This window comes from Bufo gargarizans, chromosome 1 (assembly GCF_014858855.1).
Source record: "Bufo gargarizans isolate SCDJY-AF-19 chromosome 1, ASM1485885v1, whole genome shotgun sequence".
Lineage (NCBI taxonomy): Eukaryota > Metazoa > Chordata > Amphibia > Anura > Bufonidae > Bufo > Bufo gargarizans.
The window spans coordinates 479,427,483-479,442,217 of NC_058080.1; the positions used below are offsets into that span (position 1 = coordinate 479,427,483).

The 14,735-nt window shown below is 44.0% G+C and overlaps 1 protein-coding gene across 1 annotated transcript in view; it reads left to right on the forward strand.

The window, feature by feature from the left end:
• The window catches only part of TUT7 (terminal uridylyl transferase 7), a 75,466-nt gene extending 68,176 nt beyond the window's left edge, over positions 1-7,290 (forward strand). The window contains exons 26-29 of the mRNA XM_044273587.1: positions 175-479; positions 588-664; positions 5,513-5,570; positions 6,447-7,290. Of these exons, the coding sequence (XP_044129522.1) occupies positions 175-479; positions 588-664; positions 5,513-5,570; positions 6,447-6,514 (508 nt within the window). The 3' untranslated portion in view covers positions 6,515-7,290. The remainder of the gene's footprint in view (positions 1-174; positions 480-587; positions 665-5,512; positions 5,571-6,446) is intronic.
• Positions 7,291-14,735: the final 7,445 nt, after the last annotated feature.

A 14,735-nucleotide genomic window follows, 5' to 3' on the forward strand; every position in this document is an offset into this window, starting at 1 on the left:
AAGCAGGCAGTTATCAGGAAGGAACGCTTCTTCCCCAGTAAATGCCTGCTCATTCAGTTCATGTAAATGCATCTTAAGAGCTCGTGCACACGACCTAATGTATTTTGCAGTCCGCAAAAAATACGCATGACGTCCGTGTGTTTTTTTTTTTTCTTTTTTTGCTCCTTTTTTTAGAGTTAGGAGGCGAAATAATGAAAACCAAAGATATGTGGACAAACGGCAACAACGGAAACCTGAAGATAAGGAGTTGAATAATAGCATGGAAGGTGATGGCTTTTATATGGACGGCAAGCAGTGCACCACACCCAAAAAGCTGTATCAGGGGGCCCGAAACTCGCTTGAAGCATGCAGAGAGAGGACACCCAAACATTCTAGTGAAAAGTGGAGACGACAGGATGAACTGAGGGAAAAGCGCTGCTTCATATGTGGAAGAGAAGGCCATATCAAGAAAGAGTGTCCTCAATACAAAGGGGCAGCAGGTGAGCAGCTCTGACCTGTTGGAGGCATTTTGGAAGTGTCTTGCTGATATTATTGACCTGAATATTTTGAACTCGTTTTTCTAGAATTTTCTTTCTTTTTAATGGTAGGCAGCCCCAAGTCTGATGCACCTTTTGGATCTCCATCAGCATCCAGTCCACTGAAACACCAGGGAAGGTTTATCCAGGTAACCATTTCAAGCAAAATTAAAACCAGAAACAAGGGACAATAATGGCTTTTTCTGTGTTGTAAATGCAGTGCGGAAAGTTGTAGCAAATCCTGGCGATATGATATCACCTTATGACCACCAGCTCTACAGGTATCTTCAGTCCACCCCATTAAAGTCATTGGGGTGGGCTGCAGTTCCTGTTTTGCAGACAGATAGCCAGAGCCCCTCTGTACAGGGAAAACTTAAAAGGGTATGCAGCGCTGAATCTACACTAGAACACAATCATTCTCAAGATCAATGGGAGTCCCAGTGATCACACCCCAACAGATCATAAACTGATGACCTATCCTTATGTGGTTCTTGATTCCTTGCCTTGAAAGACTAATATTTGATCAAATTTTTTATTTTGACCATGCCTGGTTATAGCTTTACTCTACAGCATGTCTGACTAACTAAACACTAGGTGTGCGTTTACAACTCGCTAATAAGGTAAACGCTAAAAACCCAAGCTTTCTGCCCTGAATTCAACTAAATCAGGCCCCTGACAGATTGCCGGGGCTCTTCCTCTCAGTGGTGATCACAACTTAGATACTAATCCCGCCTAATGAATTGTAAGGAGGAAGGGAATGAAAAGAAACCTATATACGGAGTGTCATCACTAAATACTGCGGCCAGAGATAGCGGGGATGATAAAGTTCCAAGTTACAGGTATAACCCCCCTTCTCTGAGTCCACTAATAAAAAGAAGAGGGCAGTGGGGACAAAGGTTCAATTCTGACTAGATCCACGTGTATCACCAGCAGGATATTGGCAATATGTTTCTGACTGGTACCAGTAGTGAGCCCTCCGCCTTACGGCTCCTTCACACGATCGTATGAATGGGTCTGCATCCGTTACACGATTTTGCGAAATGGGTGCGGGCCCATTCATTTCAATGGTGACGCAAAAAGATGCGGACAGCTTACTTGTATGCTGTCTGCATCCGTTCTGTTCCACGGCCCCGCAAAAATTATAGAGAATGTCCTATTCTTGTCTGCAGTCGCGAACAAGAATAGGCATTTCTGTAATCGGCAGCCCATTCCGTTTTTCAAATTGTGGAACGCACACGGGCGACTGCTGTGTTCTGTGGTCTGCAAATTGCAGATCCGCAAAACACGTGTTGGTCTATTTGAATGGTCCCTTAATCAGAGCAAAGGCTTGACTGAGTTGCAACTTGCAAGCCCAGTTACCATGCTGCTCTGGATTTAATATGAAAATATTAACTGAGCTGACAAACCATAATCAGCCCAACTGCCGACTGCTCAAAAGGGATAATGGCTACCCTCTGACTAGATCCAAATATATTGTATCAGCAGCAAGGATAGTAGCTGGTGTCAGTAATGTGTCCTCCTCCTTGATCAAAGCAAAGGCTGGGCTGAATTGCAACTACACTGCTCTAGACTAGCATATTATCTGAGCTGACCACACTGCTCTGAATTAGAATTTTAGCTGAGCCGACATGATATAATCAGCCCGACTGCTCAATGCCTTTCCCCACTAACTTCAAGGGAGTGGTTCATCAGGAGCACACAGGCAGAGAGCTGTTGGAGAAGATTTTTCAGTGTGTAAAGGAAACCTGTCATGTGGTTATTTGATTATAATATAACTCATTATATACAATTTTATTAAGGCCCCTTTCACACGGGCGAGTATTCCGCGCGGGTTGAATGCATTGCACCCGCACTGAATCCGGACCCATTCATTTCTATGGGGCTGTTCACCTGAGCGGTGATTTTCACGCATCACTTATGCGTTGCGTGAAAATCGCAGCATGTTCTATATTCAGCGTTTTTCACATAACGCAGGCCCCATAGAAATGAATGGGGATGCGTGAAAATCGCAAGCAAGTGCGGATGCGGTGCGATTTTCACGCATGGTTTCTTGGTGACAGTCTATTCACTGTATTTTCCCTCATAACATGATTATAAGGGAAAATAATAGCATTCTGAATACATACATATACATAGTATAATAGTGCTGGAGGGGTTAAAAAAATAAAATAAAAATTAACTCACCTTCTCCTCTTGATCGCGTAGTTCCCAGTCTCTTCTTTAATGATGAGCTGTGGGCTAAAGGACCTGTGGTGATGTCAGATCACATGCTCCATCACCACGATGATGGAGCATGTGATCCGACGTCACCACAGGTCATTTAGCCCACAGCTCATCATTAAGTAAAGAAGAGACCAGGAACTACGCGATCAAGAGGAGATGGCGAGTACATTTTTTTTTTTTTAACCCCTCCAGCACTATTATACTATGCATTCTGTATTCAGAATGCTATTATTTTCCCTTTATAACCATGTTATAAGGGAAAATAATACAATCTTCAGAACATCAATCCCAAGCCCGAACTTCTGTGAAGAAGTTCGGGTTTGGGTACCAAACATGCGCGATTTTTCTCACGCGAGTGCAACGCACCCGCCTCTTATGCGGGCCAAAAATATGACGCCCGTGTGAAAGAGGCCTAACTGTTAAAAAGTACCTTAGATTTATTCACTTAGTGGTGTGACAACCGGTTAGCCTCATAATATACACGTAAAGAAGCCTTGCACCGCATGCTCTTGAGCTGATTTGAGTCCAGCGTTTTTTCTATTCAGCACTGTAGCAACTCCCCTATTCACATGATCAGACGCTCAAAATCCTGCGCATGCGTGCTGTCTGACTAGTGTAATGACTTCCATTCAAAGGTCATAAAGTAAATTGTGCATCCGTTGGAGATATACTGGCGCGGTCTATCCTCACTTCCGTAAACTAGTAGCAGCGGGAGTTATTTGACGTGACTAAACAACAACTTGAAGCTTCTGGAAGGCAAATAACTGGCGCATGTGCGTTGTATAAGAAAGAAGGCCGGGAGAGTGGCGTTACTGCACGCATGCGCGGGATTTGAAATGAGACTTCGGAGCCACAATGAAAATAAAAAAAGAGCTGTAGAGAATAAGATGGGGCGTGATTTGTGACGTCATTCGTTTATTTTAATTGGCGGGAAAATGAATAACGAGGAATGAAAAGGTACTATATTACTAATGTGAAAAAAAGGGGGAAGAATATACAATTGAAATGAGTCATTATAATAAGGGCTAGTGATAAACACATGACAGGTTCCCTTTAAAGTCTAATTCAGAGCAGTGCTCAGCTCAGAGTCCACCTTTCATTTTCACAGCTCCTTTGGAAAATGAAAGGTGAAATCTGATTAGGTAACTAAGCCAGTTTTCCTATACACCACTTTTGATTTAAAAAAAAAAAAAATCCTATAATGTGCTGACCACCACTGGTATCAGGAGGCATCATGGCCCTGCAGCACTAGTATGGCTATGAAAGAGGGCAGACTCCGCCTATAGGGGGCGTATGCAGGCACTGACGACACACCAATCGGATACAGGGGTGTGGCAAGACATCATCCTATGTTAGCAGGAGCATGCCCCCAAATTTGGCACGATCGTGCTATGTATAGGTGAGTGCAGCTAAAGGCGGATATCAATTAAACCAGTTAAAACTAGTAATGTTCAAAGGAGCCACACTCCGATATTATACCATAGTAGATATCATAAAGAGGGTATCATGGTAAATAAGTCAGCTTTTACTGGAGAGGACACATCATGGTATCAATACCTATGCTAGTCAGCATTGATGGAGGGATACAGAAAGCTGTGACCACAGCACCATGAAATATCATATTTGGTGATATATATATATATGGGTACATAATGCTGATAAGACGGTGACCAGACGCGCCATGACAAAGAATTACTGTAAGTATCATACAAGGGGGCCTCGCAGCATATAGTGATATCCACTCTAGATGGTGCAAGATAAGTAGGGATAGTCATAGTGTAATGTCGTCACAACAGAATAGGCTAATAAGTAATATATAGTGAAAATTACACCCCTGCCAACAACTACTGAAACCCAGGGCCCCGACAATCTATCCGGGGCCCCAACACTGGCTTGATACCACTATATACCTGATTTAGTTGAATTCAGGGCAGAAAGTTTTTAGTGTTTCCCAATAAATAATTTTAGGGTTTCCTTTATCAGGAAGTTCCTTTACAGTAACAGACAAGCACAGTGAACAGTCCTGCATTTACCCTTCAGAGCAAGGGTGAACGTTGTACAGTCAAAGGGACCTGTCACATTGAACATGGTGTCTGAGCTGAGCAGACTGATGTGTAGGTTTATAGGGAAAGATTCAATTGAACTTGATAGACTTGTTATTTTTTTAACCGTATTAACTATGTAACTTGGCCATTTACATTCCTGCTCATTCTGGGTTTTGAAGTCGAGGAGATGGTCCTAGCAGTGATTGGCAGCTATTTCAGTCCTAGAGGTTAGGAGTCTCATTGACTTCAAAGCCCAGAATGAGCAGGAATTTAAATGTATAAAATACAAGTTCTACTGAATCTTGTCCTTTAATATATATCGGTCTGCTTGTGTCCTGCTCTAAATCCACAGTGTATTACACTATAAGCAAAGTCAATGAGATTTTACAAAATCTCATCCACATAAATTGACCATAGCACATAAATGTATGCTGCGTACTCCCACCTGCAGTGCACAGGATGAAATCCATGACAAATACGCCTGTAACCTATGTGGATTTTGCCAAGGTTATATATGGCTGTACCCTGCAGTTACAAATTCCAGCTCATTTATATGGACCAGCACTTACAAGAGTCCCATAATTCACCCTGAAGTCTAAAACCATATTACCAAAATATGTGAAAGTGCACTCTCAGATTAAATTGCACTTTAGCCTTTATTTGCAGTTTGGTAGTAATCTGTACTGCCTGTGTTCTGAATCCAGACAATGATTCTGTGCAAAATTTCAGGTAGTACAGTCACCAGATGAAAAATGGAAACCGAAGATGTCTTTCAGTCCTCAGTCAGGTAAACTGTTTGTCAAGTATCAGTTTTTAGTGTTTTTTGTTTAGTTTTTTTGTAACGCATTAAATTGGATACAATCCTAAAATTAAAAGGTGAAAAAGAAGAGTCGTCAGTGCAGCTTTTTTCAGTCCTGAATGTTCTTACTAGAACCAAATCCAGAAAATGCTTGTAGGAACGACAGCGTGCAAAGCTTTATACAAATGCTTTGTCTGAACCCCCTTTCACACCAAAAAACATGGCTGCTGTCATCCAGGAACAGCTCCACACCTGTCCACAGGTTGTGTGTGGTACTGCTGATCTGCTTTTTTCACTTCATTGGAGCTGCAGTACCAATCTAAACCCTTTGGCAAGTGTGTTGGTGTTTCTGGAAGAAAGTGGCTATGTTTTTCTAATCCTGGACGACCCTCCTTTTTAAAGGGGTTATAAGAAATTAGATAAAACTTGTCGTCTTTCATCTTGAAACGGTGCTGCTCATGTTCATGGGCTGTTTTCTGCACTGCTGCCACAAGAGTGTTTGTTTCTGTAGAACAAAACAAAAGTGTATATTGTAAACTAACATAAGCAATATTCCGGGGCACATAGGTTCCCATTCACCTGGCGAATGTCCTTTTGGCACATGCTATGTCAGTGTGCATGGGTATACCTTTAATAGTGTGGTAGACCTCCAACAGGGTTACGGGCCTAACCTTGCTGAATGTTTCCTATTATGTTTCTCTCATCAGCAGGTAGTATGTGTCTGCTTATGATAAGGTGCCCTTACATGTTGTGGCCGAAATGCAGTAGCTGCATACAAATTACCATTATCTGCCAGGCTGCACCTCTCTGGGCCCCTTACTGATTTTACATTTTAGTTAATTTTTTTATTTTTCCCTCCCCTAGGCAGCCTTTCCACTAAATACATGACTCAGGGAAAAGCCTCTCGTAAGAAGGCACACCAGGAATTTTAAAGATGGAAGAAGCACACTGCCAGAGATGTAGCCCTAGGCCGTCCAGGAATACACCTCTCCTTTTTGTTTTTGGAACAAAGTTTACGTTGAGCAAAGCATCTTTGTACAAGAAACAGCAGCAATGAAATATTGGACATTAATAACGAACAGTTTCTTTTTTAATTTCAAAATGTAAAATTTAGAAGCCTTGTTTTAATGTAAGACTCTTACCTTGGGCACCTTTTCTTAATTTATTTTATTTTAACGTTTTAACAAAAAAAATCCAGAGAAATAGACCTTTGTATACAAAGTTGAACAATTGTTAAATTATAATTTGATGCCCCACCATTTTAATTGCAGCAGACGTATTAATCTCTATACGGGTTGCCCTTATAAAATAGATTCCTTGTTTCCTTTTCACAGAAATGAATATTTTTGAAAGGTAAATTATATTTATTGATTGTGTCAGGAGTCCTTGTATAAATTGTTTGAACCCTTTGTGATCCGCTGCTGTATTTACACACATGATTTTACTCTAATTATTGTGTCCAGCTCAATTTTGAGTCTTTTTATGTAAATACCTCATTGGATGTATTGCTACATCTAGTATTTTGTTCTTTTATTGATCCTCTTCATCATTCATGTATGTTTTCAACATCGTTCTGAGAAACAGCTCTTGATGTATTGCATGAGATTTGACTCTGAAAGCGGGTTGTTCCAGTATTTTGCTGCTAATGTCCAAAAAAAAACGAAAGAGTTATGTAGTTTACGGTCATAATAAAAAGGAGCAAAGTTCATACAACGACTTCTATTTTTATGGTACCAAGGGATATGGCATAATTTACATTCTTAAAGGTGTTGTCCGCATTATTTTAAATATTGAGGTAAACTGCCGGGGCCCTGAGAGAATAAAGCCCCTTTCACACGTCCGTTAAACATGGTCCGTGAGATACCGGACTGGCATCCTGCTGGGTGCAAGAGCGCACCGCGTCATTGGTTGCTATGACCTTGTACGCTTCGTGACACCGCTGTTGTATAGTAATACACTCGTATACATCATACGGGTGCATTGATGTACAGCAGTGGCGGCACGAAGCACACGGCGTCATAGCAACCAATGATGCCATGCGCTCCTGCACTCAGCCAGTCCGGTATCTCACGGACGCGTGAAAGGGGGCCTAATTGAAAGCACTTCTGCTCAAATTTCAGTTCCAGTGCTGCCACATTGTCCTATCGCAGTGATTAGCTGCTGCGGTGTCCTGGATGTCATCAATGCAGCCAAAACAGTAAGTCACTGGCTATCCAGGGAAGAGGATTGAGTGGTAGCTCTGGATTGGGATCGGAAAGGTGTGTGTAAATGCCTTTATTATTTTTTATTAGGGCCCAGGAAGTTTGTCTAAAAAAAAAAAAGTGGGAAATCATGTTGAAAGAAGTAATTTATTGAAAATATTTTGTCGAGATCGCTTACATTGGTGGTAGTGGTAACGCCCCTATTTTTTTAGTTTTTACTTGCTGATACCGATGTCTACATAGTATAAGATAGCAGATACTGCAGCGCTCTGTCTTTTTCAAAATATTCCCTTATTTATTTCACCAGACAATTGACGTTTCGACTGAGTCTTTTTCAAACCTTTGGAGCTTGAAAAAGAGTCCTAGTCGAAACGTCGCTTGTTTGGTGAAATAATTATGGGAATATTTTGAAAAAGACAGAGAGCTGCAGTATCTTCTATCTTATGCCATTGGGGAGCCCAGCAGGACGGGACTCAACACTGCTGGTACCGCCACTACAAGGTTCCTCTGGAGGATTACAGTGAGTAGTGCTGTCTTATCATCTTATGTTGCGGTGTCTACATAGTGACACAAGTTGTGGTGGACAGTTTTTGTCTTGGTCTGATAGCTCAGGACTATGCATTGGTCCAGTATAGGTGATACTTCTCTACTTGTCTGACAAATGGAGAAGCATCATTACACTGGATTAGTGTGCAGCCCTGAGCCGGAGCTAGCAGACAAAGACAAATGGTGCTTGTGTATCCACCTCGGCTTCATAAGATGGACACAGCTATCATTGGTGGCAAAGTATGTTTAATATATTTTAAGAGACTGATCATTTAACATGCTCTAAATGTAACTTTCAGTCTTGGAAAGTCCTGCATTGATTAATATCCTTTTAAAGAGTTACTTTGAGACTAATGGCATATCTACAGGATCGGTCATAAATATCTAATAGATGCTGAGATACTCTGGAAACCATATCGATGTGGTGAACGGGTGCACAACGGTCATGTAAATGTATTACGTAAACCACCACGGCCACCTCTTTTACCCTGTTCAACATGTAGACTAAAATATACATACATTTCTGGTCAGGAAAAGTGTCAGTGTTTATCAAGCGACATCGATTAAAGAAACCGTGCACTTAACAGTAATGGGGATTTGAGAGTGTAGTTTTACAGAGTATTATGCCAATGTGTATATGGAGCTGTTATGAGAGCAATTTTTAAGTGGAAGCTGTTTAAGCAGAAAAGGAGACAAACTCCATATTAATGGATATAGATTAAGAATGGGATGTCATAAAACCTTGATTTGGTGTCTCAATACTTTAGTCCATGTTATGTGTCTCTACCATTCTACAACCAGTTGGGTGTCTTTGCTAGAAGATTTTGTGGAGGGACTAAAACTCTATTTCTAAGCTTTGGGTGATGCTGGCTAATGAACTTTGGCCCAGATTTACTAATGTATCTTCTCCAAAAACCTGTCTTAATGGCGCAATGTGGCGCATCTAGAGTTTCTACACTTTTCTCCCAACATGCTTGAAAAGGGATGGTGCTTAACTGGAAGTGGATGGAGCTTTATGGGAGAGAAGCATGGCCTAAGATGCGCTATTTTGCAGAAATTCAAGCATAACAAAATAAGTGCTCATGCACACAAACGTATTTTATTTCCATGTCCGTTCCGTTTTTTTTGCGGACCGTATACGGAACCATTCATTTCAATGGTACTCTGTGTGCATTCTGTTTCCGTATGTCCGTATTTCAGCTCTGCAAAAAAAAATATAGAATATGTCCTAGGATAGTACTATTCTATTAGGGGCCAACTGTTCTGTTCCGCAAAATACCAAATGCACATGGACGTCATCCGTATTTTTTGTGGACCGCAAAATACATACGGTTGTGTGCATGAGGCCTAACTCAAAATAAGTCAACCAATGGTTACAGTCAATCTCCAAAAATGAAAGTGCATAAGTCCCAAAATGGAATAATGCATATTTATTATAGAAAATAGACAAATACCTTCAGCATGATTGATAGGTTTAAATATGTCGGGCTTCAGATGCTGGTTGTCTGCCTCTTTGCTTCAGGGCCTGCTTGACTGTCTCTTGGCTTTTGGGGAAGGCCTGATAGCTTTGGGGCCTGGTTGGTTGCCTACAGACTTAATGCTTTTGATCTTACGTTGGTTTCATTGAATACTGATGCCCTGTGCATGCTTGGCTATATGCCTATGCTTGTCTGGCTGAACATTTTTGCATCTATGCCGGCTTTGTTGAACGCCTGGTTGGCGGTCCACCTTTGCATCTATTCCTGCTTTGTTGAAAGTCTGGTCTGCTGAGCGCCTGTGTATCTATGCCTGGTTGGTTGAACACTTGTGCATCCATGCTGGGTCAGCTGACTGCCTTTTGTGTCTGTGCCTGTTTAGCAGGCTGGCTGTCTTTGACATATACACAGAAGAAAAAGTTCCAACATCCAGGATAAAATGTTGCCAACTTATTTTATTAAACTTCGGTTACAATCCAATTAAACAGACATGATCTCCCTCCACCGCTCTGTTAACCAGGTCTTGAGTAAGAACCTGGCTGGTTTAAAATATGTTAACCGAGCCGTGGAGGGAGATCATGTCGTCTGTTTAGGCTACTTTCACACTAGCGTTCGATCGGATCCGTTCTGAACGGATCCGCTCATATTAATGCAGATGATGTCTCCGTTCAGAACGGATCCGTCTGCATTATAACTTAGAAAAAATTTCTAAGTGTGAAAGTAGCCTGAGCGGATCCGTTCAGACTTTACATTGAAAGTCAATGGGGGACGGATCCGCTTGAAGATTGAGCCATATGGTGTCATCTTCAAGCGGATCCGTCCCCATTGACTTCCATTATAAGTCGGAACGGATCCGCTCGCCTCCGCACGGCCAGGCGGACACCCGAACGCTGCTTGCAGCGTTCAGGTGTCCGCTCACTGAGCGGAGCGGAGGCTGAGCGCTGGCAGGCGGATGCATTCTGAGCAGATACGCCTCCACTGAGAATGCATTAGGGCCAGACTGCTGCGTTCAGGGCCGCTTGTGAGCCCCTTCAAACGGAGCTCACGAGCGGACACCTGAACGCAGGTGTGAAAGTAGCCTTAATTGGATTGCAACCGATTTAATAAAGAAGTTGGCAACATTTTATCCTGATGCTGGAACTTTTTCTTCTGCATATACGACAAGGACTTCTCTGGTGTGTTCCATGCAGAGGGAATTTTATGGTGAGCTACATTTCTTTATTTGGCTGCCTTTGAGTCTGTGCCTGTTTAAGCAGGCTTGGCTGCCTTTGAGTCTATGGCTGGCTGGCTGGTTACCTCTTTGGGTCCATGCCTAAAAAATGATGGCTGCCTGGGAGCCTGGGCCTTTCTGGTTCACTGCCTTGAGCCTGTGGTAATAAAAAATAAAGGCAGTCTTTGTGGCAGGGTGACTATTTTCATGGCCTTGTGTTCCTATAGAGCTGATTGCTTCTATGTTATGCTTGCCTGGGATGACTGCTCCTCCAGCTTTGCATTGTAGCTGGCTGCTTCTGCTGCTGGGCTTATCTAGTGCAGCTGTGTTTGTTAAGCTGTTTACATTGCATGGGCCATGTCTACATGGTTGGCGGCTTCTGCAGTTCTGTCTGCCTGGTTGGCGGCTTTGGTCGCCATATCTGTGTGGCTTGCGGCTCGTGCCGCTGTGTCTTCATAACTGACGGTTCTTGCAACATTATCTGGATGACGATACCTGGCTCTGAGCAGGTGTCCGTGACTAGCTGTGCCTGAGATGCAACCATGTCTTGGTGGCGGACTATCTATATGGCTCCTGGTTGGAAGTAAGAAGATGGGCTGGTCCATTTAGTCTGGGTGGCCTATAGGAGGTATGGCTCACCAGCAAAACCCTATAAATACTTGCCGCAGATCTAGAACTTCCCAGGGAGTCTCTGGAGGGTCAGCGGTTGTCTCCTGGGGTCATTCGTGCTGTAGTTTCTGGTGGTTGGGACCCTAGGAGGTCTGAAGGGTCCAGGGGGCTCTTTGGACCTCTTGCAGCAGATCCGTGAGCTCCTCAAATTAAGCGTTGCATCATGGATGCCAGATTGCAAGATAATGTGGAGATTTTGGCATCTGAAGTTCTTCTGGTCCTCCAGTGTATCTTGGATCACTGGGCGGGGAGCGTGCCAGGTGAGCGTGCTACGCGCTCCCTGAAGTTTTAACAGTGCAGGTGGCGTGCCTTGGAAGGGCCTCTCCTGGGGAACTTTTGGTAAGGCAGGAAGAAAAAGCTTTCTCTGAATATAATCTGCACCAAAGGAATCGGTGTTCAGCAGTCATCTTCAGTTTGATCATTCTGCTTCAAGATAAGTACTTCTCTAAGATGTTTTGTTGAATCTGTTATGATTTATGTTCGCACTTGATGAGAAACCCATATAAGATTTATTTTCTAAGATTATCCTGGGTTTAAGATATAATGTTGAAATTCCTAGGTTAGCTTGTTTGTTTCCACTTTTGGGGTCTTCATAGCTTAAGATTACTTTTCAAGCACCTCCCTCCCGAGGGGTGTTTTTTATCTCTGGTATTTGATCTCTCTATGGTGCTGTCATGGGTGAAGGGAATAATGATAATTACACTTACCGGTAATTGGATTTTCCAGAACCCATGACAGCACCCCTCTAATTCCCTACCTGGTGCTTATGGTTGATGAGAATTGTTCTGTTTTTCAAGTAAAAAGGAAGAATGAGGTTATAGGATTTCTATTTTGTACGCCTCCTACTGATCTACTCTGGAATCAACACTGAGGAAGAAAGTGGGTGTTCCCTTTTTGATTGCTCTGGGGCTTCCTGTGCAATTGTGGGGGGCGGATCCATCTCTCTCTATGGTGCTGTCTTGGGTTCTGGAAAATCCAATTACCGGTAAGTGTAATTTTATCATTTTTCATAGGTTTTTATTTAAGTAATGAAACAAAATAACTATACAAGTTTTGGTATTGCCATAATCGTATTGACCCACATAATAAGTACGTCATGTCATTTTTAATGCACAGTGACCATCATAATAGCAAGGCCCAAAAAAAATTGGAATTGGTTTTCTCATTAATGGCGTTGGCGGACACAGCACCATGGGTATATGCCCAGATGCCACTAGGAGGTTGACACTAGCAAAAGAAAAGTGTTGGCTCCGCCTAGGTGGGCTATACCCTCTCCACAGCCACTAGGCTAATCAGTTTTAGTCTAGTGTCCGTAGAAGGCAGACATGACCTGCTCTTTTTTTGCAGGTCTTGCTGCTTTTTATTTTTATTCCTTTTTCTTTCTTTTGCAGGTCTCTACCTGCTGCAAGATGGGGCTCCATCGTGGATTACCACTTTAGTAGCACCCCCTGCGGTCGCGTACTCCAGTACCTTGCCGGTCACCCAGTCCCTTGCCGGTCACCCAGTCCCCATGACTGCATCCTCAGTGGTATGCCGGCATTCCCACGTGTGTTGAGTCTGCTGAAAGGGTGACCCTGCGGCACCCAAAGACGTCGGACGGTGAGTATCTTCCCCTGCATCCCTTCCCCAAGGTTAGTTCCCCCTCTCCTTCCAGAGGGATCCTGAGTTAGCTATCCACTTTAGTTGGGGGTCCTGAGGCTTTTACCCTGTGGGCGGAGCTGCCACTTAACCCTTGCTTCTACCAGAAAAGGGCATCCATCTTGCCAGGATCTCTTCTGCAGCCCCACATCCATCCCTTGGTTCTTCTGCGGCAGCACCTCCTTTGGGGACACAGCACCTGGGGTCCAGTAGGACAGCCTCTGGAGACTCCCAGCCTCTCCTCGGGGTAGCCACGTACTTTGTGCGCTCGTTGCAACATGGTTGCCATGCTGTTAGCCAGACCCTGTTTGTATGCAGTGCCTTATCCTCAATGGGCCCCTTCCCTGTCCCAGACCTTCGAGAGTCTATACTGGCTCCCCCTCTCCAGGGTAGAGGTTTTTGGTCCGCTTACCCACCCAAATGCGGCCGCCTCTGCACTCCCCAGGGTCCCCCTGTTGACTGGGTACATTCGCGCTCAGACCCAAGGTTCACTAGTCAACCTTGGGTGGCCTCCGCTGTTCTGCTCCCCTTCTGTGTTACTCCCAGACAGGTCTGAGGCTGGCCATGACTCCTCTCCTGTGGTGAGGGTACTATACATTCGTCGCCCTGGGGGACACCTCTACTTCAGACTTCCGTTCTGGGCAGAGCACGATCCTGTCTGCGACCATACAGCCTAGGGCAGTGATGGTGAACCTTTTACAGGCAAAGTGCCAAAACGGAGACCTAAAACCCAATTATTTATCGCAAAGTGCCAACACAGCAATTTAACCTGAATACCAGTATAGTAAATCCTCCACTCACTTTATCATTAGCTATAATAGCCGCATACATTCAGTGCTGTTCACAGTGCGCCCTGCGCTGATGAAGGGCAGGAAACGTCTAGGGCAGGCATCCTCAAACTGCGGCCCTCCAGCTGTTGTAGTTTTGCAACTCCCAGCATGCCTGAACGGCCTACAGCTGGGCATTGTGGGAGTTGTAGTTTTACAACAGCTGGAGGGCCGCAGTTTGAGGATGCCTGGTCTAGGGCATATTGGTACACCATGGACTTTCTCCAGGTTGCGGGTGCCCACAGAGAGGGCTCTGAGTGCCGCCTTTGGCACAGGTGCTAGAGGTGGCAATCTGTGTCCTCTGTGGGGACCCGCACCCTAAAAAAGACAATCGCGTAATGTCCATTATGCCTTAGACTCTTCCTGCCATTACTCAGTGCAGGGCGCAGTACGAACGTGCCGTGCCAGGCAGGGGGGTGGAGGGAAGTAAGGCAGGCTCTAATAGCCTACTTATAAAGTACATGGCAGATGTCCTCTGCATCCTGGTTCCTGCAGAACAGGACTAGCTCTGAGAGAATCTCCTATGGTTCCTTTTGCCTTATCAGGGGACTCATCTGCATAGATTCTGTCTCGGAGCAGAGCAGCGG